The sequence below is a fragment of the Podarcis pityusensis genome (genome assembly GCF_964106645.2).
Source record: "Podarcis pityusensis genome assembly, chromosome: 1".
NCBI classification, from domain to species: Eukaryota; Metazoa; Chordata; class Lepidosauria; order Squamata; family Lacertidae; genus Podarcis; species Podarcis pityusensis.
The window spans coordinates 102031457-102058948 of record NC_138028.1 but is presented as its reverse complement, the minus strand read 5'-3'; the positions used below and the strand labels follow the sequence as shown (position 1 = coordinate 102058948).

Here is a 27492-nt window from a genome sequence, read left to right as displayed (position 1 = left end):
CAAAGCAACGCTTGGGCTGTGTGCGCTCATTCCAACTCAGCTGCTTTTCCCATAAAACATACTCTTAAAAAATATTTTATGGTGGCTGTTAGCTGAGATTATTTCACATTTGGGTATTACGATACCATTAAGAGGAGGGAAATGGCCTACATCAGTATACCGTGCTGCACCTCAATCCTTCTTCAAAGGCTTGTATAACAAGAAGGGTGTACTCAAGTACGTTTGGGGGGTATCTATTATGGTCTGGAAAACATGGCTTCTTTATAGGCCTTGGCAATTCCCTCTGTGAATGACAGTTTTCTTATGCCACGCAAGTGTCAATGATTAGCCAGGAATGGCAATGGCCATTAAAACAAATATGTCACTGTAATGATATCAGTGAGGTGTCGTTACGTATGATCAAAGATTATGCTGGAATGAAGCATGGGAAAGAGACGGGGGGAAGGTGATGCTTGCAAATAGTTTAAGAAAATAAATTGGGGGGGGGGATAAGTGGAAGCTCTTTTATTCTTCCAAGCTTTTAGCAGTATTTAATTATTTGATCTGTTTTCTTGCTATAATTCTTTTGCTGTCCATTTGATCTGCAGTTAATTTTTGCTAGAAAATGAAGCTTAGCAGTTATGGGATAAGAGCACAGGTCCTCTTATGAATCAGTAAACCAAACTGGGATATCTGTGCTATCTATGATTGTTTCTTGCAAATGGATCCCTTCCCTACTAATACAATGATCTCAGCAATTATCACCAATCTTCCACTGTAAAGGGTCTATTTAACATCTACTTAAGCTCTGATAGTCACTCTCTGTAATTCTTGCATCCAATTGCCATTCAACTCCCATCTCCCATTTTCCTCTGTTATATACCTGCCAACTTCACTTCATGCATCTGACAAAATGGACTTAAGTCCATGAAAGCTGACGCTGTAATAAATGTGTTAGTCTTTAAGGTGCTACAAGCCTCTTTTGTTGTTTATGGTTAAAGACCGAAAACCAGAGAAAAGGAACAAATGAAGAGATCTCCTAATGTAGGCACGTCCAACAGGTAGATCGTGACCTACTGGTAGATCATCTGGATGTCTGTGGTAGATCACTGGTAGATCACTGGCTCCCCCAAAAGAAGCTCAACATTTTCCCCTGCACCCCCCAAAAAATGTGGCTGCCCCCCTCCCTCAACAACTTTGACCTGAATCACTGCCAGTTTTTAACTCTGTGAGTAGATCACAGCCTCTTGGGAGTTGGCCACCACTGATGAATTGATGTAAGAAGTAGGGTTTCCCACACACACACAGCTCCAAGGATCAGCACTGGGAGCTGCTTTTTGGTCATAAAGGACCTGAAATTAGGGTTGAGTGATGAGGTGGCCAAGTTTGGTGGCAACACGAAATTGTTCAGGGTGGAAAGAACAAAAAGAGACTGCAAGGAGCGGGGAAAAGGTCTCTCCAGATTGTGTAAATGCACATGAAGATGCCAACTGCAATTCAGTATGAACAAATATTTAAAAATCATTAAAAAAACTAAAAATCCTATTTTCACACATATGCTTACATGGTCTGAACCGAGGGTGAGCGACCAGGGAAGAGATCTTGAAGTCTTGTTTGATAGCTTGATGTAAATGTTGACCCAGTGTGCAGCAGCTGTGAAAAGAGTGAGCTCCGTGTCAGGGATCATTAGGAAAGGGATTGAAAATAAAACTGTCAATATCAGTTTTATGTAGTCTATGGGGCAACCACACTTGGAATACTGGAAAACTTTGATAGACTGTGTGCGTTACCGGTGTAACTTTACAATATAGAGAGACATAGAAATTATGTTGAAGCTTGTTTCAAGTTTCCCAAATTAAAGACCGCAGGCTGATCCAACATATGCTTCATTCCTATTAGAATCAATAGGGTGTCAAAGTAAACTTGGGCTAAATCGCGCCCATTTGTTCCTACGCTTCCCAAAAACCTTTCCTGAAAACACTGAAAAGTTTAGTCCTTTAAGCCATGCAGACCTTTGAAACAAATTAATTATAGCAAACCCTTTATTTTCATTTTAAAGGATGTTTCTTTCAATATTCCCTAAGCGACAGGAGGCTATGATAGCAAGTCAAATTTCACTCTTTCCCCTCTCCTTTTTAAAAAAGTTTTTTAAATGTCAGAGGGAAACGGATTAAAAAATAGGAAGAGTCTCTGGTTTAAAAAGCGTTTATTTATAGCACTCGCCTCTGTTGTGTTGGGACTTCACAAAGGTATTTAACATATGTGTTCCAGAAAATGTGATTTATTGGGGGAAATTAGCAGTGTCCATTGACCCTCAAACCCACAGCACCACCTGTGCGCAATGGACTACGGTCAGAGCCCTCCCTAGTTCAAAACCAAAAGCACAGTTTGACACAGATCTGCTTCAAGGTGGTTGTTTTTTCCTTGCTGTGTGCATGTTCCTTGTCCTCTCTGGTGCACTTCATGGCTCATGAATTTTTAGGCAGGGAGGGGTTGAAATAACTCCAGAGAATGGTTTCATACAGCTTTGGATCCCTATACATGCGCCTCACGCTCATAATGGATTCTGTCAGGACGTTACAGGTGTACATCGAATGACAGATAAAGAACAAGCAGGGTTGTGTGGAGAGTTAGGGAGGGGTGATAAAGAGTTTGAGTTCATGAAGCAGTCATCCCAAGGTGCCCTTATTTCCTATTTAGGTATTTCTTGCCTACAGCCTTTCATGTTTCGTGCTTAGGTATTTACTGCCATAGGTTATATATATATATATATATATATACTGTACATTTAAATGTGTGTGCTGAGCGAACTGCTACTTTTTAGGCTTAAGGGGAGTTGTTTGCAACAGGCCAAAGGGGCGTTAGTGATGTAAGCGAGGATGACAAGCCTGGCTAGTGTTGCTTCCCCACAAGAGATGGATGGAAAAGGAAGACTTTGAAAGGTACATAAAGGGAAAAGGCTCCGAGGCTTGGCGAGCAGAGGGTGAAGGGGCGGCCACAGCAGTCAGAGAAGTAGCTCCAATGCTTGAGGAATATCGAGCTACTCCTCAGGTATTTGTCTCTACAATCAGCAATCATCGCAGAGCATGGGGAGAGAGTTTCGTGAGGCCGTCCTATCTATCTACTGCCTTGCTGCCACCCTTAAAAGAAGAAGGGACATAGCTCAGTGGGTAGAGAACATCTGCTTGTATATAGAAGGTCTCATGTTCAATCCCTGGCATCTGTAGGCAGGGCTGGGAGAGAGTCCCCAGTCTGAAATTCTGGAGAGGCACTGTTTGTCTGTGTAGATAGACAACACCCAGCTGGATGGACCAGTGGGCTGACTCAGGAACATAGGAAGCCGCTTTTAACTATGTTAAATAAAAAAAAGAAAAAGAGGGGGGTCCTGAATGGTAAATTCTTGCCATTGGTGCAAGGGAACCATGTTCTGTTCACCTAGGTGCAAAACAGTTGTTGCGATTCAGTTAGTCTGGATTTCAGAAGATACGGTGATAAATTGGGTCCCAGGATTTAGCAACAATCAAGTCCTGCTCTTAGATTTCAAAGTGCAGTGGTACCTCGGGTTAAGTACTTAATTCGTTCCGGAGGTCCGTTCTTAACCTGAAACTGTTCTTAACCTGAAGCACCACTTTAGCTAATGGGGCCTCCCGCTGCCGCCGTGCCACAGGACACTGGCAGGAACTGGGAAAGCATTAGCCCTTTCTCTCCTGCTGCAGACTGGATCTTAGCTGATAGACCAGTTCTGTAAATTGTATCACATATACTTTGCTCCGGAGCAAGGACTTGTGGCTGGCTCTCACACAATGAATGGCCAACATGCTGCCACCCGTTATACTATAGAGACTTCAGAAACATGTTCATTTGAGACTCTCAGCTTACACTTTTACTCACAGTCAGACCCATAAGGGTTAGGGTGGAGATGATCAAATTCAAATGCATTTATTTATATTTATTTATTAAATTTGTCAGTCGCATGATCTTTCCAAAGGCAACCCAAAGCAAATTACAAGTGAACAAATGGACAAAATAATTTTCTAAGAGCAAAGCATGGGCCATTAGCTGTTTTGTTTTTTGTTTTTTAAATCATAATAATTGCTTGATTTTTTAATCATTTCCAGTAATAGCTTTTGAATATGTGGAGCCAAGCCTTTATGGGCTTTAACAGAGATCCTCTATTGTCACTTTACAATAGTCAAAAACAGATTTGTTTAAAAGAATAAAAAAGTGTCCATTATTTTCTCTGATACTACTGCCGAACATTTTAGACACATTTTGGTATTTTGCTGGTATGAAATACCACGGGAAAGTACCTTCCATTTCCAGAAGCCACCTGCTCCCAACAGCTTTTCATAGATTTTTCCCTCCCCAAAAATGTGTAATACAATACAAACATGTGTGTTGCATTAAGTCAGGTTATACCAGGTCATGCCATGTGACACAATATATCCCATATAATCTGATGCAATGCAAATCACTCACTACAGCATAAATTTGAAGAAAAGCTTTCTCCCCCTCCCAACTCAGTCAGACAACAGCTGTTGTAGATAAAGTGTCCATACTATCCCACATGGACAGGTATTCATGACTTGATATTGTCTGAATTAACGATAGATGGTTCTCTTTGGCTATATTAATCCTCTCGTGTAAATCAGTTCAGAGCATTGTGATTGCTATTAGAAAAACTTGTTGTATAATGACACATTTCACATCATGCCTGCAGAGCAGGGGTGGGGAGCCTATGAGTATCCAGATGTTGTCAGCATGACCAGTGGTCAGAGATATTGGGAGCTGAAGTTCAATAACATTCTGAGGGCCAGAGGTTCCCCAGACCTGCTAGAGAGGCAATCTTACCTGTTGGTCCCTTGATGAAAGTGTGCCAACTTACTAGTTGCCTCTTGTGGATTTAATGAGACTGGCCACCACCTGCTTTTTCAATTGCTGCCGGTGGTAACTGAGATTCAGCTATGAGAACCTTGCAGAACAGGTTGAAACCCAGGAAACTGCCCCTCTCTACTTTTGGTTCCTTGGAGCCTGTAATTATTAGCATCTTCCTCCTCCTTCCTATCTATGTTTTTCTTATTCCTCTAATCCTGAAGCTCTAAACAGCCTGGCCATCTAAGGGGCTGTTTGTCTCTGAACCCTCGCATTACTCCAAGAACCCATCATTGGAATTCAAGGGGGGTTTTTTGCCTGGGAAAATAAATAAAATAAGCAATATTCCCTCCAAACAACAATTGCTGTAACCTGTGATCTGGTATTTGGACTCTGTGTCCAGATGACACATACAAAGATGTGTCCCACCCACCTATCCCTTCCAGCTCCCCTCTTTATTTTTTGTTTATCTCCTATCTTATCTTCCAGCTTACCTGACTGAAAACAGAAGACCAGCTTTCCATTGATTTCACAGAGGCTTGAGATCAGAACAAACAGAGGCATGATTTAATTAGCAGAAGTTGTGTACCACCCAAAGGGATGGTTTGTGAATGCCCCCCCCCCCCCAGCTTTCAAAGTTATATATAACTCTTCTTGAAATCATAACAAATTACTAAAGGCTAGAATGTATCAGGGTTGCCTTCTGCCCGATGACCTTGACCTAAGATCCTCACCTGAGATCTTGGCTTCAGAGATAATGTGCTTGGCAAGCAGGCTCATCAAAGTGGTGTCCCATCTTTGATACAAGCTCTCCAGTTAGTCTCCAGAAACAGCCTTCTTGGAGATGAAGAGGATTTAAAGGGTAGATGTGCAGCCATCAGTTCTTGGGGTCCACAGGTCAAGGGGGTCACCAAAGGGTATTCAGCAAATCCAGTCCCATGTTGTGGAACACTCTTCCAGCAGAGTTCAGCAGGTGTCTCTTGAAGGCTTTGTGTGTGTGTGTGTGTGTGTGTGTGTGTGTGTTTGTGTGTGTGTGCGTGCCAACGGACTTTCATAGCTGCTTAATTGACCGTGCACTTTAATGACTATTTGTATAATTTTTAATGGTGCTTTATGTTTCATTGTGGCACACCACCATATGAAGTCTTCTTAAGCAGGGCTAAGAGGTGAAAAGAACTGTTCCAACATGGTAAGCAGAGTTTCCCTCTCCTGCCTAGCTTCCTGCCTATCTAGGATCCTGGCTGTGCATGAAAGGGTCTATGATTTAACTTTAGCCACAGTGTGCAAAGTGATCGGACTTATGTCACGGCGCGGAGATACCTGAGGAAATTAGCATGGCTAATTAGCAGGGTTAAACTAAAAGGAAGCAATTGTCAGGCAGCAGATAATTAAATTGCTGGCCCTGTGGGGATGTGGACTTGTGGAAGCCACTCTATAGCTAGCTGTTCCAGGGTTTTGCCTTCTTTTGCTTTTTAATGTTAATAATAATAGCAATAATTTTATTATTTATACCCCGCCCATCTGGCTGGGTTTCCCCAGCCACTCTGAGCAGCTTACAAGCATATCTAAAAACACAAAACATCAAGCATTAAAAACCTCCCAATAAGCTTACTGCAGACAGGTTTCTAGTCAAAATTTGAACTGAGAGGCCATGCAGGAACCAGGAAATTAAAGCCAGTCCTCTCCCTTTCTGTTTGGCCCCTGGAAATTTAAGAAGACAAGAAGAGTCCTTGTGGATCAGGCCAATGGACCCTCTTGCCCAACATCCTTTTCTCACAGTGGTTAGCCAGATGCCTGTGGGAAGACAACAAGTATGATATAAGAGCATTTTCCCCATCTGCAATTCCCAGCAACTGGTATTATTCAGAGACAGCCTGCCTTCGACCTTTCTAGCTCATCTTATCACTTTGGCTCCATCCAGCTTCTGGTCTGACCTCAAGCCCATCCCACCTATGTGTCAACTATAAGGTGATATCTCTTTAAAAAGAAAGAAAAAAAAGATACAGAGAAGGTCTGGCTTAAGGGGTTTTCCCAGAGGCACAGTGATAAATGCTTCTTCAGCAGCTGCCAAGTTAATACCTGGAATAAAAAGGAACTCCTCCAGACAGCTCTTGCTTACTCAAGAGATAAGAACAGCCAGTTCAGACATTTCTACCCCCACTATCTCCCACTAAAAAAGTGAAAGTAATGCGAGTCCCTTTCCCCTGTCCCTCCCTAGGCTGAAATTAATCTTCTACAAAACTTTCTAGAGCAGTTTCTCCAGTTGGCAAATGTGCCCACAGGCCAAAAAATGTCGGCAATCTCTGCTATAGCAGTCCTGTGAACTGGTTATGCTGGCAAGTAGCATCATCCTAAGTCAATGCATGAGCTTCACAGCTGACAAAACATTTGATGGGAGTTTCTTCCTTCCTTTCTTTTTGCTCCTACCATCCACCCCTTTGGAGTCCTTTCTCCAGCTTGCATCAGAATTTTTTGGACTGAGACATAAGAATCATAGCGATGTGGACATTCACACATCAAAAAGTTGTCACCATGGTTTTTCTCTTCCACAGAATGAGCCTGGCATCTTCCCACATTCACTTTGTTACACAGAACACAATGTTGAAACTGATTGTCAGTTGTGCCCATCACCACATGCTTCAGATGGATTGTGTCTCATTCCTTTTTTTTTTTTAAATGGCATGAACCATTATTTTATTTAATTTTGACTCAGTGGTTTCCTCCACCCCAGAAAAAGATTAACCAATTTTAAAGGTTGTAAAACAGCTTCTGTTATTGAGGGAGGGGTTTATCATGTCTCAGCTGCCTGCCAATCAGTGCTGTGCATACTCAGTTTCTGCTGCACACCCACAGAAACTGTTTTCCCTCACCTCCATTTTCTGAGAAACGGATACATCTGAGCAGAATGTGGCACTTCCAAAGTGAAGCAGAGGCATCTTTGTACAGTTAGCACACATTAATGTACACTTGAACACAGAGAATTTGGGGTGTTCACATCAGACTTGCCATGGTTTTCATTTGCAATCAACTTGCTCTGCTGAATTCAATTTATCTTTTGTGGATTATCTCAGGAGTAAATGGCCCTAAGGATAGAGCAGTCAGAAGCAGCACACACTGAAAATTTTAGGGACTGGGACACACACAAAGACGTTTTAGTGAACATGTTATACTGCACAGATCTTCAGACATGGATAGGTGGGAAATGTGGCCATTTTTGCAGTTCTGGTTCTCCACCCACCCACCCCAAATAGCTATCCACTTTATTGAACAGACAGTGCTATGCTGAATTAATTTAATTGCCTGCAGCTCTGCAGTTTGTTGGGGTGGGGAGTGTAGTGGCAAAATAAAATTCTGAAGTAACAAGTGGAATAATAAGCCCAGTGCTGAAATGGACCATTACTGGTGATCTCTCAGTTGCATGGTCCCAACAGTCAAACAGGAACCCACCCATTTGTGATTTAGATTTATTCAGCACAGCTAGTTTTCAACTCAAATTCACACTAACGTCAGCATTGCAACTACAGCTTGAACCCTTAATTCAATAATGAGCTCAACAATTACACTTAAAGATTACTTACTCCTTTGGCAGTGTGAACACAATCCTTGTGATCACCAAGTTTGTACTATTCATTATCTCATCCAACGATTAAGCAGACTGAAATGCACTTGTTAAGCAATGATAATATGAGGTGTAATATTTATGTCGTCTTCTGAAGATGTCTACAAGCAAATTAGCGCTGCCCAAAGTCGACAGAGAAAATGCTATCAATATCTAATATTTTTTTCCTCTTTTGTAATACTTAACTGGTTTTACATCAACAACACTCCTGACCTTGGACCTGTATTATTTAGGAATATGTAATCTTGTGCCTGGAAAGACTATGTATGTTTTCTCCTGCTAATTTGGCTTCATCTCCTTTGGTGTCCTGGTCTCCCCCCCCCCCCTGCTTTTCTTTCCTGCAGCAAAATAGGGGATCTTAAAAGACAGGGCTTATTGGAAGGAGTGGGTGTAAGGGGGCTTTTGATACACTAAAAAGAAAATGCAATTATTTGATGCCAGGACTCGAGACTATCCTAAGTTGGAAATATGTCATAAATACATTGTGCTTGGCAACTGATCATGTAAACATTTCCACAGATAGTCTTTCATCATATGCAGGGGATGCTTGCTTCGTCTGACCGATATTGTCTCCTTTTAAAATGTCAGCCCTGTAACTTTGATGCTCGCGCGCTCCTTCTGTAAGTGTCTGCTCAGGCAGACAGTTTACTAATTTGAGGCTCAGCAAACCTTTCACTGCACGGAACACCTTGAGGTTAGCGCATCTCTAATCATTATTTGATAACAGAAATCTGCAAGCATCACATCCCTAGTAACGAGAACATTGTATCTTAGCAACCAGCCTTGATAGTCAAACAATTTCATTAAAGCGTAGCACCTCTTAGCAGGTGGGTGAGTGCGGGTGTTGATAAACATTTATAACATGATCAGCCATTGTGTTTGCCAACACTATAATCAGCATGACAAATTTTATGAATTTGTTTACAAGCTCTTCAATAGCCAAACGAAGTTGGTAAACTACCTTGCAGGCTGGTTGCTGCTGCAGAGGCACGCAAAAGGTTTTGCACAGATAGGGTGGAAGGGTTGGCAGGCAGGTACAGAGGGAAAGAACACATTGTGCCTTAGTATTTATTATTTTTTAAAAATCATTTAGATTACACCACAAAAGATGTGCAAGACTGAAGGCAAGAATAACCCCCCGAGAGACCAGGGTCATTTTTAAGTTGAAACCTTGCCCATTAATTTATTGCTGTCTTTCTAGTATTGCAAGTTTATAGAGAGGCAAATTGCATTTGCAGTGTTCACTAAGTTGGTTCACACATGCAAAGTGAGGAGAATGTCCTGGTGTCCCTTCCAGCACTATTGCTGTCTTCTGAAAACTCGTCAGGATGTAGCTGCACAGACAAAGGACGCTTCCTTTGAAAAAGTCATATGGCAAGATGCACGTTTTCCAAATAAACAAAGCAAAACCAATAATGAAGCGTGAATGGTAATATTGGAGCATGCCTTGCACTTGTGCTGCAGTTTGCCGGTTTGCACATTTGTGCTCGTCCCTTGATGAACGAGACGTCAAGCTGTGACTTGCATGTGTGAATGTGCTATTGCAGAACTTATATCAAGGATAGCACTTCCATATCACCTGATGTCGCTTCCAACGCAATGCCTTTCAGCAGACTCACATATCCATCTGCCAGTCATCGAGAGAGAAGAATCATGGTTAGACAAATCAAGCGATGGACACTCTACGAATGTGTGAACAGAAACAGAGACCTATTGGTTTTGGCGTGACAATCCTTGCACAAAGTATCTTTGCTATACGCTGGTCATTTCAAGGCTTTCCTATTTGTTATGTTGTGTTTTTAAATAAATAACCCAGCCCTGAGTTGGATCCAAAGGTGCCTTTTTGTTTCTAAAGGAGACTGATGAGACCAAGAAGAGGCAATGTCATCCACTGTATCACCAGCATGGAAAGATGGTTGTGTGAATCAGATCAGAGTTAACCCTATGCTTGATTAGTTGTTTGTGGGGAGTCTAGGAAGGTAAATGAATGGAGGGAAGACTGGATACCATGCAGATAGGGTGGGGAAACTGCCAGAAAATTTTCACAGAGAATAAGACTATCAGCAGCTACGATCCAGGATACCTGTGTTCCACCTCCAGTGTATGCCTCTGAGTGCTAGATTCTGGGAATCACAAGTGGGGAAAGTGCTGTTGTGGTCAGATCCAAGTTGTGGGCTTCCCCACAGTGGTTGGCCACTGTGATAACAGGATGTTGGACTGGATGGGCCATTGGCCTCATCCAGCAAGCTCTTCCTGTGTTCTTAAGGTGCAATTCACTGAAGCTAGTGGCAAAATTCCTTGGTTTCCGCTGTTGACCTGCCCCACTTTTATCAAATCAAAGATTAATTGCAGTCATAGACCAGTATGATTACGACAACGCCAAAGTTAAAACATTTCTCCAATCTTTGCCTTTATTAAGCATTTTGCAAAAACCACAACCCAAGTTTTATGGGACCAGGTTTGGGATATTTGCTGCCCACAAGGGCAATTTGCACAATATCATGTTTGTGCTAGGCTGTGTTTTTTCCTTGCTTTTTGTGTGTGTGTGTGTTTTTAAGGCTGCAATCCATATTTACTCAGAAAAGTCCTAGTGTGGTTAATGGGACTAACTACAAGCATACAGAAGACTGTAGCTTCAATATATTAGTTTGCCAAGTTTTCCCAAATTTGCAACAGCTACTCAAGACCTATTAAAGCCACTCATGTGACTACAGAATTTGCTGCGGTTTGCAAAGCAGCTGATGACTTATTTTCTTAACAGATGGCTCATGCTCTGCCTAGCCCTTACAAACAGAAATTAATTGCTTTGATCTAATCCAAAACCACTGGCCAGGTAACATAAACCTGTGAACCCTGCCAGTTCTGAAGGTTAATCGGTTCAAGAAGGACACAACAGGTGAAATGGATTAATACCCAACAGTTTACTAATAGTTTACTTATAAATTTACTGAACGATGTAAATCTTTTACATTTCCAGGATCTTCCTCCTTTTCCTGCTCCTTTAAAAAGCAGATATGTCTTGCTCACCACGTTCTAAGTTTTCTTTTTTCAGTTAACTCTTTCTTGCATTTATTGGAATAAGAGCTACATGTAGTACAAGTGGTGGATTAAGAAGTCATGCACATAAGCCCATACTATTTATACTCAAGGGCTGCTTGGGCACAGGCCCAATTTGCAGAAAATTTGCATATGCAAATTTATCACTTGGCTCTCCCACAACTCTGACAGCAGCCACTTGTTGCACAGCTCACTGGCAGTGCATCACCATGCACCTGCCACAGGTACACCCAGAGCACAGAGCAAAATGCCCCAGGCATGGGTCCTGCAGGCCACCCCACTTGCAGCTCTCCTGCCTGATTCCTTTCTATTTGGAGCTACGGGCATAAACAAAACATCAGTGTAAACCAAAGCAAGGTTAAAAGAAAGGGGAGATGGGAGTAGCAGCAGCCAGAAGGACCAAAGTGAAGTGACATCAATTCTTAAATAAAATCCACACTGACCTAATACACCTTTCTCCAAAAAAGAAAGAAAATACTCCCAAAATGTGTTCTAAACATCGTATTTTTTTCCCAGGTTGTTCCCTTTCAGAGGACAATGTAAGAAATGAATCTACTGAAAATCTGTCAATCAATTGATTAAGTGAAGAACTGGTCTCCCTTCCAACCCAATCAGTGAACTGTGCCAATAACTGTAAATATTTGGAGAGCTCTGCATACTCCTTTGGCTAGTGCCATTCCATAGCTGCTGAGTAGGAACCAAACTGCATCTCTAGCAATTTCCAATGCAGAGAGGGAGATACAAAAGCATAACGAATGTGGAAAGTGCATTCTCTTTAGAAATCGGTTTCACTTCTCCACTTTGGTTTCAGCTCTGCAGGATCTGCAACTCGCCTGCTCAGCAGGTCTACCGCAGGCCCCTTGTCTTTTTCGACACGGCATTGTGTGTGCAAGTCAGGCCACAGATATATACTGACAAAGTTTAGAAGGGAGGAGAGAGAACCTACTAAAATAACTCTGCACTGTTGTTGTGGTGTGGACCACCTCATTGTGCAAAGGTGCCATCTGGGCATGTTTGGAAGTCGGTTGCAGACACTTTGGGTGCTATGTTGAAATGAGGATGGGCTGGTTTTGGGTGTATCTCATTTCCACCTGTAGCAGATTTAGTGGGGGTGGAGTCTGGCCCTGGTTGCACAAGGGCTACTCTTTGGGGAGGAAAGGGTTGTGCAACTTGTGTCACGACTACCCTACAGGCATACAGCTAACATGACTGCTTACAAGAGAGGAAGGTTCAAGTCTCCATTTTTTAAGCAGTGGAAGGGATTGTGGAGTCTTGGGACTACATTTCCCCAAACCCTCTGCTGTGACCTGTGTCTCTGACCTGGGCTTTGTACATTCAAAGTATTCTTTCCCACACAAAGAATTATGGGCACTGTAGTTTGTTACGGATTGCTGGGAAATATAACTCTGTGAGGAGTGTCCATAATTCTTTGAGGGGGGAAATGTGCTTAGAATCTCATTTAAACGTGCAGCCTGCACACAGCCTGAGAAAGGAGAGTTGTCTTCATTGAAAAACGGTATAGAGAACAAGGAAAGAGGCAGAAAAGGGATCTGTAAGGACTGGAGAAGCCCCCTCAGATGATTCACTGGTGGAAAAGAAAAGAAGGTCTGTGTTCATGGTTTGGAAAGAAAAACACCTCTGGAATTGTCACTAGACAAAATGACTCAACAGGGAAAGCCCTGAAAGAAAGAAGCTTCTGCAGAATAATTATTGAACTGGCAAACACAGATCTGGGCTTTCTGGTTTTTCTGTGCAACCCCTGCAAGGTTCCCTGTTTACCTTCCTCCATCAAATTATCTGTTTTGTTAGCTGCATGTCACTGTGATATATAATTTACAGATATGTGATTGATCAGCTTTACCTGTACGGCACAAGCAATGTCTTGAGCTTCTGTGACTGAGTGGCCACAAACTGGTCATTTTGTTGTTCGTAATCTTACAACCCTAACCCTAGAGGGTTACACTGGACCCACGTGGAAAGCTGATGTACAGCATCTGGCCCACATGATAAAGCCAAGTTGTTGTTGTTGTTGTTGTTGTTGTTGTTGGAGAGGAGGAGTTTGGACTTGATATCCCACCTTTCACTCCCCTTAAGGAGTCTCAAAGCGGCTAACAATCTCCTTTCCCTTCCACCCCCACAACAAACACTCTGTGAGGTGAGTGAGGCTGAGAAACTTCAGAGAAGTGTGACTAGCCCAAGATCACCCAGCAGCTACATGTGGAGGAGTGGGGACGTGAACCTGGTTCACCAGATTATGAGTCCACCATTCTTAACCACTACACCACGCTCTTCATCCATGCTCATCCCACCCCACAAGTTCAAAAGTCTGTATCATAGAATTTAGCTTGCCTTGTAGCTACATGCTACTACTGGTCAACTCTCCAGATGGTTCCATGTGCCCCATCATATGATTTTTCAAGTAATCCCCATGTGACCAAACTTTTACAAGAAATGGCAAGTGCAGGATGACCACCCCATGCAAGATGCCTCACCAAAAAACCAGAGAAGATTCTGGGCTGTAACCTTCCGGTCAACACATCTGCCCTTTCGTTGCTAGAAGCATGGCAACAGTTGTCTCAGTGGATCTGTGACTGTCAAAGTTCCACCAAAACAGATCTATTTACCTTCTTTGTAGCTGCGTTTTCCCCCTCATAACTGAAGTTTAGTTTCTGAGAAGTTACTGAATAAAAAGCCATATCGAATGTTTGTGACATTTCTTATTGCATTCATTGGATACGTTTCTTCACCATCTTTCCAGACAATTCAAATCCTGACAACCGGTGATTATAATTATATTATTACCACTATGCATTTTGATGATAAATACCAGCAACCCAAATGTGAACATAAAACAACAGAAGCTAAGAACTTAATCCCAGACTTCCGGGGTGGCGCCATCGGCAATGGCGGACTCCCTCTGAACAGGAGGGACTAGCTCCGCGGGAAACGGGTCTTCTCCGCTACGGCGAAGCGGGGACCCTTTTAAAAATCACAGGCGGATGAAGCCTGTGACCATGGGACTCGGCGGGCACCTTTAGCGCCCCCCCAACTCGCTAAGGAACCCCCTAACGGGCTCCGAAGTGAAGAGGGGGAAGTGGCGCGGTGCTGTGAGTCAATTGCTATTTCCGTGGAGCGAAGCCGCACAGCCGTTGCCGGAGAGCGCTGCCTTTTTCCTGGGACAATTTGGACTCTAAAATAAGCACCCGTGAGTACTTAGACTTTGAACAACTGGACATTAGATAAGGACTTGTGAGCAGAAAGGAATTGGATTTTAAAAACCTATTTTAATTTGGTACGGAACGGGAAGGTCTAAACAGGAAGTCAGCCTTCCGTTCTTCTGTAGACAGAATAAAGCAAAGACAACGTAAACTGGAGCTTAGAAAATCGCCTTTAAAGGATTGGATTTCATCATTTAAAATTGTGGAACCCCCTTCGACAGCAGGAGAAGGAGGGGGATCTTTTCCGGACAGTTTAAAGTGAGTTTAAAGTAAAGTAACTTTCCTCCGTCCTGATCCTGGAGCGGGGTGTCAGGACTGACGTTTGAAGTTCATTGACCAGAGACAAGCAGTTTGACAGATAGCTAAAAGAAGAGAAACATAGCAATTCCACTGCTTCCCTTCGCATTTTTAAGCAACAAATATTGACAAAGTATCTCAAAAAGGGAAACTTTGTTGCAAGAACAAATAGAAGTTTTCCCCCTAGAGGGAGACTGTGTAACTGTTACCAACTCCAGAGAGCCGGCAGCTGTTACAGATAACAATCGTGGGAACAGGCATTTGACCTTGCAGGACAATGTATTCAGAAGCTTTGTTGTGTGCTTTCTATAAAACAAATGCCCTACTGGAACAATTACATGAAAAGGTGAATTGGATGGCGACTTCAACTAGAAATTTTGAACAGGCAGTGGGAAATTTTGAACAGACAGTGGGAAAATATGTGGAGCCCACCCAGGAATTAAATCAGAAGTGTGTCCTGACAGAACAGGCCCAACAGGAATATGAGTTTTCGGATTTGACAAATGAACTTGGAAAAAGCCAGATTTGGAAAGAAAAAGTTTGGTTTGGCTTGGAAATGGGGGGCTGGATTGACCCCCCTATGCTGGGATGTTTGGACTTTTCAAATCTGACAATGGGCCGTGAGATGTTTGGGATTGTGGGGGCTCTTAACTTCGGAGGGTCTTTGAAACATGCTTTTAAATACCATATGGAACTCAGTGTTGAATCTGGAAAAGGGGCTGATCTGTCGAGAAGGGTTAAAAATATTGACAAGCTGGAGTTACCACGAGCAGGAGACAAGGGAAAATACAGTTACAAATATGAAGAAGAGCTGCGGAAGGGACATGGAAGAGACTTGAGGGCCTCGGATATAAGGCTGCCAGGTTAATGGGCTAGATCGACGGGATAATAAGGACTGACAAAACCCGGAACCAGGAGGAAGGGACGTTGGATGAAGATTGGATTTGTTTGTATTTCTTTTTTCTACCATTAGAACTGTTTTATAAAATTGATGAATGTTAGAAAAATGTTGGAATGAAACTACTTGGCTTTAGTAAAGGTGTTTAAAGAATTATGAAAGAATATTATGGTTATGAGAAGTTGGTAAGGATAAGATTTAAGTTTTAAGCTTTAAGGTTTATTTTATTATAGAAAGATAAGATTAAAACAGTTTAGGGTAATGTAATGACAGAATATTATGAAATATGGAAAGGATTTGCTGGGATAATTAATAACTAGGATACAAAGAAAGGGAGGAGGAGGAGGTCAAAGAAAGAAGGTAATGACAGTTGAGTATATGAGAATAATGAATTTGTTTTTAAATGTTTTTTAATTGTGTGTGATGTATTTTTGTATTTTTTTTCTTTTTGTCACTTTTTCTTATTTTTGAATTTGTATTCATATGGTTGGAAGGGTTTTTTTTTCTTTTTCTACTTTGTTAATTATTTTTATTTTGTATTTTCTACTGCTTTTATTTTATCTGGTAACACTTTGAAAATTTCAATAAATATCACAATACTCCGGAGAAGAAGAAAAAAGAACTTAATCCCAAGAGTCCTGGTGAAACGAAAAGCTTTCTGGGGGCAAAATGGGAGATAGTGTGGGTTTTGAAGGAGAAAGCATACCACAAATGAGAAGTGACCATGGAAAGGACCTACTTCCTTCTTTGGAGACACAAGCCTTGCTTTCAACCAAGAATAGCATCCTCAGTAGCATGGCTGGTCCAAGGCTATTCACTGTCTGAGGCAAAAGACAGGCTGATGCCCTCTCATTCCAGATACTAGTAGTTACCTTCAGGCAACCAGACTAACAGTTGACTCTTTCTTCAGCACTGGTGATGGTGAGACAACATATTTCACTGCTGCTAAGGGTCCTTGTTGGTCGATCAAAGTGCTCAAAGAGGTGCCTATTAGCCAGAAGCTCTTTTTGGCAGAAGACATAGGCCTGAACTAGTAGCTCCGTTGTATTTGTTAAGGTTGTTTAAATTTTACCAGCAGTCTGAGCTATCATGCAAGGACGAAAGGCAAAACAAGAAGCTTGTGGGGTGCAAAGTTTGTACCTTGTACCTGTGGCATCCAAGGAAACATCCCTGCATCGTTGACTTTGTACTGTATAGTGAGCCATTAATCTACCTGAAATACCTGTGGTGAAGCGAGGCATTCTCGAATAGGTAACAGAGACTCCCACCTTTGAAACTTAAACCAGCCAGGATGAAAAACACATTTATTGCTGATGCTCATTCCCCCCTGTGTGTTTAGTTTGCCTCCCATCACCAAGGACTTGACAGGTAATAAAGTCAGCAATGTGCAGTGGAGTTGGGAGAGATAACTCACCTGACAATTAAGAGCAGTGTTTTTACATAGGTTCCCAGGGCTTGTAAAACCACAGGGAGCTTTAGTGAATGTCACAGAAGATATTAAAGGAAGACGAAACCAGTGCCCAGGAATGAGTCTGGAGAAATTATTCTCACACGTCACTCCTCACACATAAAAAAGCATAACAGGAATCTTCCTTCAGCGCTGGCAGAAGACATTTTGTTGTCTGAAATACAAAACAAGATGGTCCTCTCCCATTTCATGTACAGACATAGGTGCCAACTCTCTGGGGCGCTGGGTGCCCAAGCACCCACAAAATTCCCCATGAAGGGTCCAAGCACCCACAAAATTCCCCATGAAGGGTCCAAGCACCCACAAATTTCAGTGCCAGAGCCATGCATGTTGCATGTTACCCGTAGCCCCAGGCACCCACGGTCACAGCTTAGTTGGCACTCCTGTGTACAGAAGCCAAACAGACTGGCAGCAGGCTAACTGAGGGGTTCAGAGAGCCTCTGTGGTGCACACAGCTGTCTTCAACACCTCCACACTCCAAGCACCTCCTGTCTAGGCAGGCATAGCCCTGTTTCCTGTACCACATGAGGAATATCTACCATATTTTTTGCCCTATAGGACGCACTTTTTCCCCTCCAAAAATGAAGGGGAAATGTGTGTGTGTCCTATGGGGCAAATGCAGGCTTCAGGAAGCTATCCGCTAGCCGTGGGAGACGCAGCTCTCCCACAGCTCGCAGAGAGCTTGCCTGCACCCAGAAGCTTGGGGCGCGCTGAGCTCAGCACGCCCCAAGCTTCGGGCTTCGCGCAGCGCTCCGCTAGCCGTGGATAGCAGCCTGTTCGCTAGCGGATAGCAGCCTGTTCTGGGGGCTGGGATCGGGGGAAGCTCAGGCTTCCCCCGCCCCAGCCCCGCACCGGGGGGGGAATTAAAAAAAATTCTTTATTTCCCCCCCCAAAAAAAAAACTAGGTGCGTCCTATGGGCCGGTGCGTCCTATGGGGCGAAAAATACGGTAAGTCAGGTCCTGGCAGAGAAGATCATATACATGGTGATGTCCACAAATCGTGACTTGCATTCCTCGCTTTTCCCCAACTGACAAAACCTTTTGTCTACATGCTTCTTCTGAGTACTTCCATGCCTAAGTTTTCCACAGATCCCAGAAATGCCCAGTAACCAAATGCACAAAATTTGAGCAGTCATTTTTAAAGCAGCCTACCATGGCTACTCAGATACCCAACGCCATTCATTCGCCAGAACTCCCAGGCATTATCAATGTCCAAGAGCCCATTGCAACCAGACTAAACATGTGAAAAGAGCGTGGAACAAGGCTGGTGAGGGGTTTGGCCTTGGAGGAGTCCTAGTGGCCACACCTGTAGGGCTACTTTCAGCTCTGAGGATCTGAGGTCCCCCTCCCATCCACTTCTGGTTAGTGCATAGGCACCCCCCAGGTTGACAAAAGTGTACATGTGTTTATTTCTGACTGCCTCATCTGAGGTGATGTGAGCGATTGGCTTGACTCCACCCACTTGCTTTTCACAATGGCAGATCAATCTCTGCCATTGGTACGGATTCTTTCCTATTCTGTTCAAGGACTCAGCTTGCATCCACACGCAAGCCCCCACTTGATTGTAAATATACAAGCAGCCAGGAAAGGAACCTTTTAAATTTGCTTTTTCCTGTTATCTTGCTTGTGATGGTTCTCACAGCATTTAGGAGGAGGTATGCCCATTTTACTGACGTGAGTGCTGAAAACAAAGTGACTTGTTCAAGGTCAGCTAAGATAACATATGCCTCCCTCCTCACACAACGTAGTTTGGCTTACAGTCTGACTTACTACCCCTTGCGCCACACCAGCTGAACTCTGTCTTAGACCTTCCGACTTTGATTCCTAGTCCATATAAGGGTCATTGGGTGACATTTCTCACTAAGGTGCTATGAGAATGAATAGCATAAGGATGCCGGAGGGCAGAGTGGGAGGGATGGGCTTGCAATCCTGCAACCTAAATCCCAAATGCATGTTCTTGAAGGTACATGTCATCATTTCAATGGAAATTATATCCAGGCACATGTGCTTAAGATCACGGCCCGAAAGTGCTGTAAAACTATTGGTAATAACAGTTGTCAAGATATATCTTTGAAGAGCACTTTCACAGCCTGCAGAAATCACTTTCACACTACAAAGTATTGCTGAAGACCTGCTTCTTATTTCTGTTTCCCACCCACCCCCCACCTTACCCCCACCCCCAGACTCAAAAGACAGCTACAGCAGGTGGCACAAGGACTGTTCTGCAAAGAGGGCCTGGAGCAGGACATGTGCAACTCTGTTTAACAAGACACAGGAGTTTGATTCTGCCTTGACTAACAACGCAGCATTTATACTTTTGGCTGCGAAGTGATAGTAAAAGATGTCAGGGAGAATGTTTCATTTTGCCTCTATTTTCTCCCAGCGCCGCCCTTGTTGCTCAACCACAGGCATTTATTTTAAGCAGCAAACAGAAGGGGGGAAATGAATGGACATTAGAGATCTTTATTTATTTAGAGCATTTCTAGGCTGATCTTCATCAAATCAGATTCCACGGGGGTGGACAAAAAGAAGGGATGAACCAATCTCTCAGTTTCCCCCCTTTCTCTCAGTTTCTCGTTCTTCCAATATTCAGCTCAGCTCTCTGCATTTCTGTCACAATTTGATTTAAAAAATACATAAATCTTCATGCAAATTCATCAGCATTTTAATGGGGATTTGTCCTGATAAACATACCAGTATGTTTGTATGCAGTCTTGATATTACCGTGCACATTTCTGCAAGCAATTTTCTCTAACATGATGCACTTTTGTATGTTATTTTCACTAATATATATATGTTTATGTACTTTCCCCTAAGGTTTTGTAGAATGTTTTTTGGTTGGAGTCCTGCATCCAAATATTCAGAGAAGTGCGAACTTCAAAGAAGAGCTGTGGGGCAGTTCACATAGTGGTTTGAGAATGCCACTTAAAATGCAAACAAAATCATATCTCTCCTCTGAATTTTCGGTTTCTCCAGACTGCAAGGCAGCAATTCGACTTTCCTCATCATTGTGATCGGAAATCAGGTTCAAGCGCTTCCTTGTGATCTCTAAAGGAACACACTTAGACTTCTTTGTGAACAGTGGTAAGCTATTTCTCTTACGATCGCTCAAGACTGAAAGTATGCTACAGAGACTTTGTATAAAATATGAAGGGAAAAAGTAAGACGCATTCAATCTGGCATTAAAACTATCCCCTTGGGGAGGGGTTTAAATAGGAGCTCTTGCAATCGTTGGTATTTCACATCTATGCATTTGTTTCTTCTGTCTGTCTGCCTGTGTGTCAGCAGCCATATGGAGTCCAGAAGTTCTCGAGTATGTGCCTGGTTGGAAATTTACAGGGGCAACAGACATTACAAGTAGTCCCACTCAGATTTATTTTTATATAAATTCCCCCAAGTTTTATTCAGTGGACTAAATGGGAAATTATCTTGCCAAAAATTGGGGAAGATCTTGCCTGGGTCCAGTGATTTCTGAATTTGGAGAAAGGAAGACTATATACAGTGGATGTGATAGGCCACTAGGAAGCACTCAAATGTGAAAGGCACCAGTAGAGATTTCCCGCTGGTTTTAAATGTATATGCACCTCTTGATTTCTCCAAATACTTAAGAAGTAGCCAACATGGTGCACTCCAGATGTTGTGACTACAACCCTCATCATATCTGACCGTTGGCTGTGTTGGCTGAGGCTGATGGGGTTGAAGTCCACAAGATCTGGAAACTACCACATTGGTTTAGAATGTCTGCACAGAAACCCTATTCTAGACTTTAGCACAATATTTAGCTCTTTCCCAAACAGCTGGGAAATTCCCCAAGCACAGGAAGAAGAAAAAAGAAGAAGAATTCAATTTTTTAAAAGCATGTTCAAGTTTTAAGCTGAAGAAACTACTTTGGCATTAGATGCAGCTACCAGCGAAGAGCTGGTTAGTTTAGGCTATTGGTATTTTCTAAGTTTCGTTTCAGATGCCCCACCTAATAATTTGTGGAAGCAGTTATTTTTAAGTGTGGGGCTGCTACTGCTGCCGTGATGGTTTGCTTAGGATGAAGTATGATTGTCACATGAATGCCATGAAATTGCTACTACGCTAATAGGGCGTAATTGGCAAGCAGTCTGGAATGTCCCTTAATAGCCCAAAGCACAATAGAGAAATTGTTTAAATGTAGAAGTCCAAGTGAACTTTGTCTTTTCCAGCCTCCAAAGAATGTTGAGCCATTTATGGTTATAAATCAGAATTACTTTTAACAGTGATTTTACTGGCTTGGAGAAAATGGCTACTACTTCTGAGAGAATGAATGGGAACCAATCGTCAGTCGGCGCATATATGGCTATCTGCACTCGTTTTCAGAGGGACATAGACAGCAAACTGTAGAAATCCAGTTAGAATAAGCAACAGCTGGTGTACAGTATCCAGTCAGTATTACCCATTAACTGATTGTTGGAATCCAAATTTACATACAAAGCTGCAGCAATTTCCCCATTAATTTCAATGGATAGCTCAGGTGAGCATACACAAGGGATGCATGTACCCAGCTCTCTTGTCTATTGAAATTAATGGGAAAGGTCGTTAGTGCATCAAAGCACACACTGTTTTTTATTTAGATCAAAGACTGCAAAAGAAAAATAGACTGAGCACATTAATTCCATATGAATTTGGAGTCTGTAATATTATATGATAAATATCTTGGTTGCACCGCATCTGTATTATTGCAATGCACTTTGCAAAGGGCTGCCTCAGAAGAGTTTTCAAATCTACAGATGGTTCAGAATGTGGTGGCTAGGCTATGAAGGGCTTCATATAGGGGGAATGTAAGTCCTTTGTTGAACCAGCTGTACCAGCTTCTAATTTGTTTCTGGGCATAATTCAAAGTGCTAGTGATGATCTTTAAAGCCCTAAACCAGGTTACCTGAAGGACCACCTTCTTCCACAAAAGCCTGACCACCTACCGAAATCATCTCTGGAGGCCTTCCCAATGTCCCCCTAAACACCTTTGTGGTGGTTGTGTCCAAGGGAAGCCCATCATAAGCCACCTCTCTAATGGCTTTTGTTAAATTGTCAAAAACCTTTTTTCTTTTTCTTTTTTAGGAAGACATTTGGGTTGTAAACTGATGTTTTACTGAACTGATTCCGTCTCTCAATTTCAAATTGTTTTTATTGCTGCTGTATTCTGTTATTTCCTGTTTTAGGTTTTTCAGTGTCAGATTGCAAGGGATGTTTTAAACTGTTAAATTATTATGTTATCTCTCTTGTCAGCCGCTTTGAAGAGCTCATGGTGGACATATTAAATAAATAAACTTCTGGTTACACCACTTTCTAATCTGATGGGAAAGGCTTTAATGTAGCTCATTATCCCAGAACCACTTCTTTCTTGAATGTAGCAGCTGCGATCCAGCACAGACTTCAGTAGGCTTAAGCAAGGGTATTGAAAACCTTGATCTTCCTTGCCTCGGTCTTCCACACTTATTTGCAGGATTGTGAACAGTATCTATAGTTCCCAGGCATGACCCCCCATAATACAGTGACTGGGGAACCTTTGGTCCTCCAGATATTTGTTGGACTACAACTCCCATCATCCCTGACCATTAGCCAAGACGGCTTAGCCTGATGGGAATTGTAGTCCAAAATTTGGAGTGTGACAAGTTCCCTACCCTTGCCACAATATGTAACACTGGCAATCTTAATGTAGGTTAAGTAGCATCACTTCCCCTACTCACCATTTCAATTATGTGCTTAGTGCAGCAGCACTTAAATTTTCCTTAATTCCCCAAATAATTTTTATTAGCTGCTACATATGTGGAGCAACAACAACAAAATCGCGCTACTCTTTTCCTGAAATCTATTTGTTATTATTTATAAACACCCTTATCTGTTGCTGCAACACAACCCTGAGACATATGCAGGCAGATACAACACCAAATGTTGAAGATTCTCAAATTATCGGCGCAATCTTTGCGTTTGTATACTTCCATCTACTTCAGCAAACCGACCCTCAATCCTCATTTGACTCATCTGGTTACTCGCCTCGCATTAGATCTGGACTGCTATCTATAACGCAATGCTAATATCTTTACACTGCGGAGGTTTGGTATTTCATTGAATATTCCCTTGAAACCACACCTAAGGGGTCATCAAAGAAAGCCAAGCCTCACTTTCCTATGTATTTACCAACTGGAGCATGTATTCAAATGAGCCTGGTTCATAGGCACCCAGGCTTAGTTAATCAGCCGTGCAGTTTCCCTGACCTGCCATTCCTATTGATATTTCAGAGATTCAGCTGCACATCTCCCGAGCTTCTCTGCATATCACCGCAATGATTTACCTGCATCCGATGTAAACGAAAGCAAGCAAACAAAAACGCCAGTGCTCGGGGTGGAATTTGCTTCTTTACTTTTCGCTCGGCACACTGCATTGAAAAGAAAGAAAATTTATTGAATCAAATTTAATGACATAATAAATTCTCCCCCTACAGACAACGTGGAGGCTTAATTCACTCCCGCACTTTAAGCCTTTGCCTTCAGCATCGGATGGGTCATTAGTCTGTAATCCAGCAGCTAGCCTGTTTGGAATCTAAACTAAATCAGCAAGTACCATATCAGTAGTTTCTGAAATATGACTGACAGGTCAAGTGTCCTCAAAAAGACTGCCTGGGGCAGTTGAGACTCAGCTAGGGGAACGGCTAGAACAGAAACAGCAATGAATCTGCGAGCACAAACTCACGAAAGACTTCATTCATTCTAACTCACTAAACAGCAGTTCTTTAAGTGATTTGACTTCTATTTTTACTGGTTTTTCCCCAGTAAGTCATGCAACAAAATTGCCTTGCATGTGCCAATAGGCTTAACATACAGATCAGTGGTTTGTAGGTTTTGATTGAGTGGTGGGGCACACACACACATGCACACATTCCATCCTATCCCATTCCCGCCAAGTTTTCTCTGCCAACAGTCTTGACAAAGGTTTTATCATTGAAACTCATAGGTATTATCAGAGCACTTCAAAAAATGCAACTTGCATAGAATTGTAGAGGTGGAAGAGACCATGAGGGTCATCTAGTCCAACCCTCTGTAATGCAGGAACCTTTTGCCCAACTTGGGGCTCAAGCCCATGACACTGAGATTATGAGTCTCCTGCTCTACCCACTGGGCTATCCTGGCACCATCAAGAGCTGCTAAAAGTTCTGCTTCCCTGGGGTTTTTTTTACAGTCAAAGCATTATGGATTTGTATTATTTTAATTTATGACATTTTTTCACACACTTTCTCCTCAGGGTGGCACATATGATGCTTTCCACCATTTTGTCCCCACAACAACCCTGTGAGGCAAGTGAAACTGGGTTTCTCTGGTTTTAAATGAACACTCCCTGGCTTTAATCTAGCATTTCGTAACAGCGGCTCTATGAATTCTTGTTTGTTTGTTTGTTTGTTTGTTTGTTTGTTTGTTGACAGATTCCATCAGCTTAAAGAGAGCTTGAGGAGGCCCCACATGCAAGCAGACACAAATCTGTGTGCAGAAACAGCCTCATTCGTATTGAGGGATGGCAGTTAATTCTGCACTAAGTGGAAACAAAAGCGGGAACTGCTGCAGATTTGCATGCACGCTTGCTGCCAGGAATAGGAATCAGGCAAGCAAATCTGATTCATATTCGTTATTCAGGGGGAGTGGTGTTAGTCTGCAAATGATTCATCATTAATTATACCCACCCTTTTCCTGACATTTAGTATGAATTGAAATGAATCCGCTTTGTAGTGAAAGGAATGGAGCGGAATCGCGGAATTAACGATGTCACAGATTACATTAAATTCAGCCAGCAGACAGCAAGACAAACATCGTTTTTGATGGAAGTTGAACTGCAGCAGAACAGAAACAGCACTGGTTCTGATGAATACAGGTTGGAATGGAAATGGCTGCCTTCTTGCATCCCTATTCCTACCTACAGATTAGTGAATCTCCAGGTAGCCCTAACAGGCAGGAATGGAATTGTTCTAAGGCACAGAACCATAACACAGTGGTAGAGTACATGCTTTGCAGGGATCTATTGTCAGTCAAAGTAGATACACCTGGGCTCAACAGACCATGGGTTGACTCTTCATAAGCCTAACAGTGTGCTCCTATACTTGTCAAAAGTGAATCCTACCTGGTGGCATACAATTGTGCCTGCCTTCAAACACAACAGACTTCCACTCATGCAACAGGGCTTCCCCTTCCACTCCTTCCCCATTCACCCCCCCCCAAAAAATACTCTGGGGAACTGGGGAGCCTGCTAGAGCACTGGGGTGGGGGATAGGCAGTGACGGAGGAAGTCGCTTAGGCAGCGTGCCCAGGGGCGAGGCAAACCGCCCATAGGGGCAGGGAAGGGGGGAGGCAGCAGGCGGACCGTTTGGACAGGCAGAGCCTGTGCACACCCAAGCCACTACATCTCTCCCAGCAGAGACACGTGGCTCAGGCGTGCTGCAGTCCCTGCCCAGCATTTTGTCACCCTCCTCAGCGGTGACACCCAGGTCCGTCCGTACCCACCGCACCCCCCTTCCTCCACCCCTGGGGATGGGGAAGCCCAGACTGCAGGGGGAGCAGAAGAACCAGAATTGTCCAAGTGGAAGCCCACTCAGGCAAAGTTAAGTATCAACTGCTGCGTTCAAGGGGGTTCCCATTGCAGGTGTACGTGTGCATAGGATTACAACCTAAGTCTGCTATTCCTTCAATGCTGATTGGCGGGGGACGCCGGATCCTGATGGACCACACAAATTAGGCACCATGTGCTATGCAGTCTGTATGTCTGCCTTCCTGCTGCTGAGAGCGAAGGAGACACACACACATGCCAATGCTTATCTGGAATTATGGGAAGGAAATGCACAATTATTGTGCAACCACACCCACCCAAATTGTGTGGAAAGACTAAAAACAAACCAGAGGACTCTTGCTTGAAAAAAAAAAGTGAAGGAAGTAGACTTTTGTTTGAGAGGTATTTTCTAAAGTGTGACTTGGCCAACCCTTTTCAGGAGTTATTTTGAATGTTAAAGGCAGCATATAAAAATCCAACATTTTTATTTTTTCATTTGGCCTACTTACCTACAACAGCTTTCTTTGCCATTCTTTTAAAATGGGTATTTTTGCAACAGGAGCAGACTGCCTAAAAACCAAAAGGCAGATTCATCTAAATCCAAAAGAAAATATATAACAAGTCACAATCCTTGATGTAATACTCCGGAACCCACGTTATTCTCTCTTTACTTAATAAAGATGGAGAGATTTTAAAATCCAGCAGATGTTTCAGGAACTTGGCTCTTAAAATGTGTTTGCTTTCTATAATCAGGCAGCCAACTCAGGTGTTCAGTTTCCAAGCATATTGTTATGTTTTCCCTTTTTAAAAGGAAGGGGGGAATCCTACCCATAAGAGAGAGGTACTGATTGATGCAAACTGGTGCTGTTTAACCATATGGCTTGCTAAGTTTATGTAATGATACAGCAACATTCTCACCCAGGCCCATCTATGCATACAAACACACACAGAGAGAGCTAATTCAAGGTAGCCAGGGAAAATAAATGATTTTCATTTATTTTTAAAACTTTTGTTGAACTATCAAAGATGCCCCATCATTGCAGATCTATTCTATTTTATCTATCTCTGTGTGTCTAGATACTTCTTTGTCCCTCATGAAGTGAGCCTGAAATCACTAACTTGAGATTTGCATTGCAAACGGTATATACAAAAGAGACTTTTATTTTATTTTATTAGGAGGGGAAACTTTGGGGTTGATCTACCATATCAAAGCATATCTTTTTGTCTCTTTCCCCAGCTACTTCAGTGATTGTATTGAAGTGAACTTAAGGGGGGTTAGCTTGAAAGTGGCAAGAAATCCAGTATACCCACATGCACACACAAAATCCCATTTATTTCATTTGAACTTCTCTTTATATGACTTTATCCCTTTCTATGAAACATACTTTTCTATCTTTCTGTTATGTTATACTCTGCAGGGTTGATCCCAGCAAGGGGAAAACTGAATGGTCTATAATTCAGTCCTGTAGCTTCCACTTAGTGTACAAGTTTGAGTGTGAGAGAGAGACAGAATCCAAATGAAGATGAGAGG

The 27492-nt window shown here is 42.7% G+C and overlaps 1 protein-coding gene across 1 annotated transcript in view; it reads right to left on the bottom strand.

Annotated features, from left to right (window-relative positions):
• Positions 1 to 9574: 9574 nt before the first annotated feature.
• LOC308479172 (uncharacterized protein) overlaps positions 9575 to 27492 on the bottom strand; it is a 128644-nt gene continuing 110726 nt past the window's right edge. Inside the window, exons 5-7 of the mRNA XM_081009621.1 lie at positions 26471 to 26531; positions 23725 to 23808; positions 9575 to 10097 (exon numbers count right to left, since the gene is read on the bottom strand). Of these exons, the coding sequence (XP_080865747.1) occupies positions 10021 to 10097; positions 23725 to 23808; positions 26471 to 26531 (222 nt within the window). The 3' untranslated portion in view covers positions 9575 to 10020. The remainder of the gene's footprint in view (positions 10098 to 23724; positions 23809 to 26470; positions 26532 to 27492) is intronic.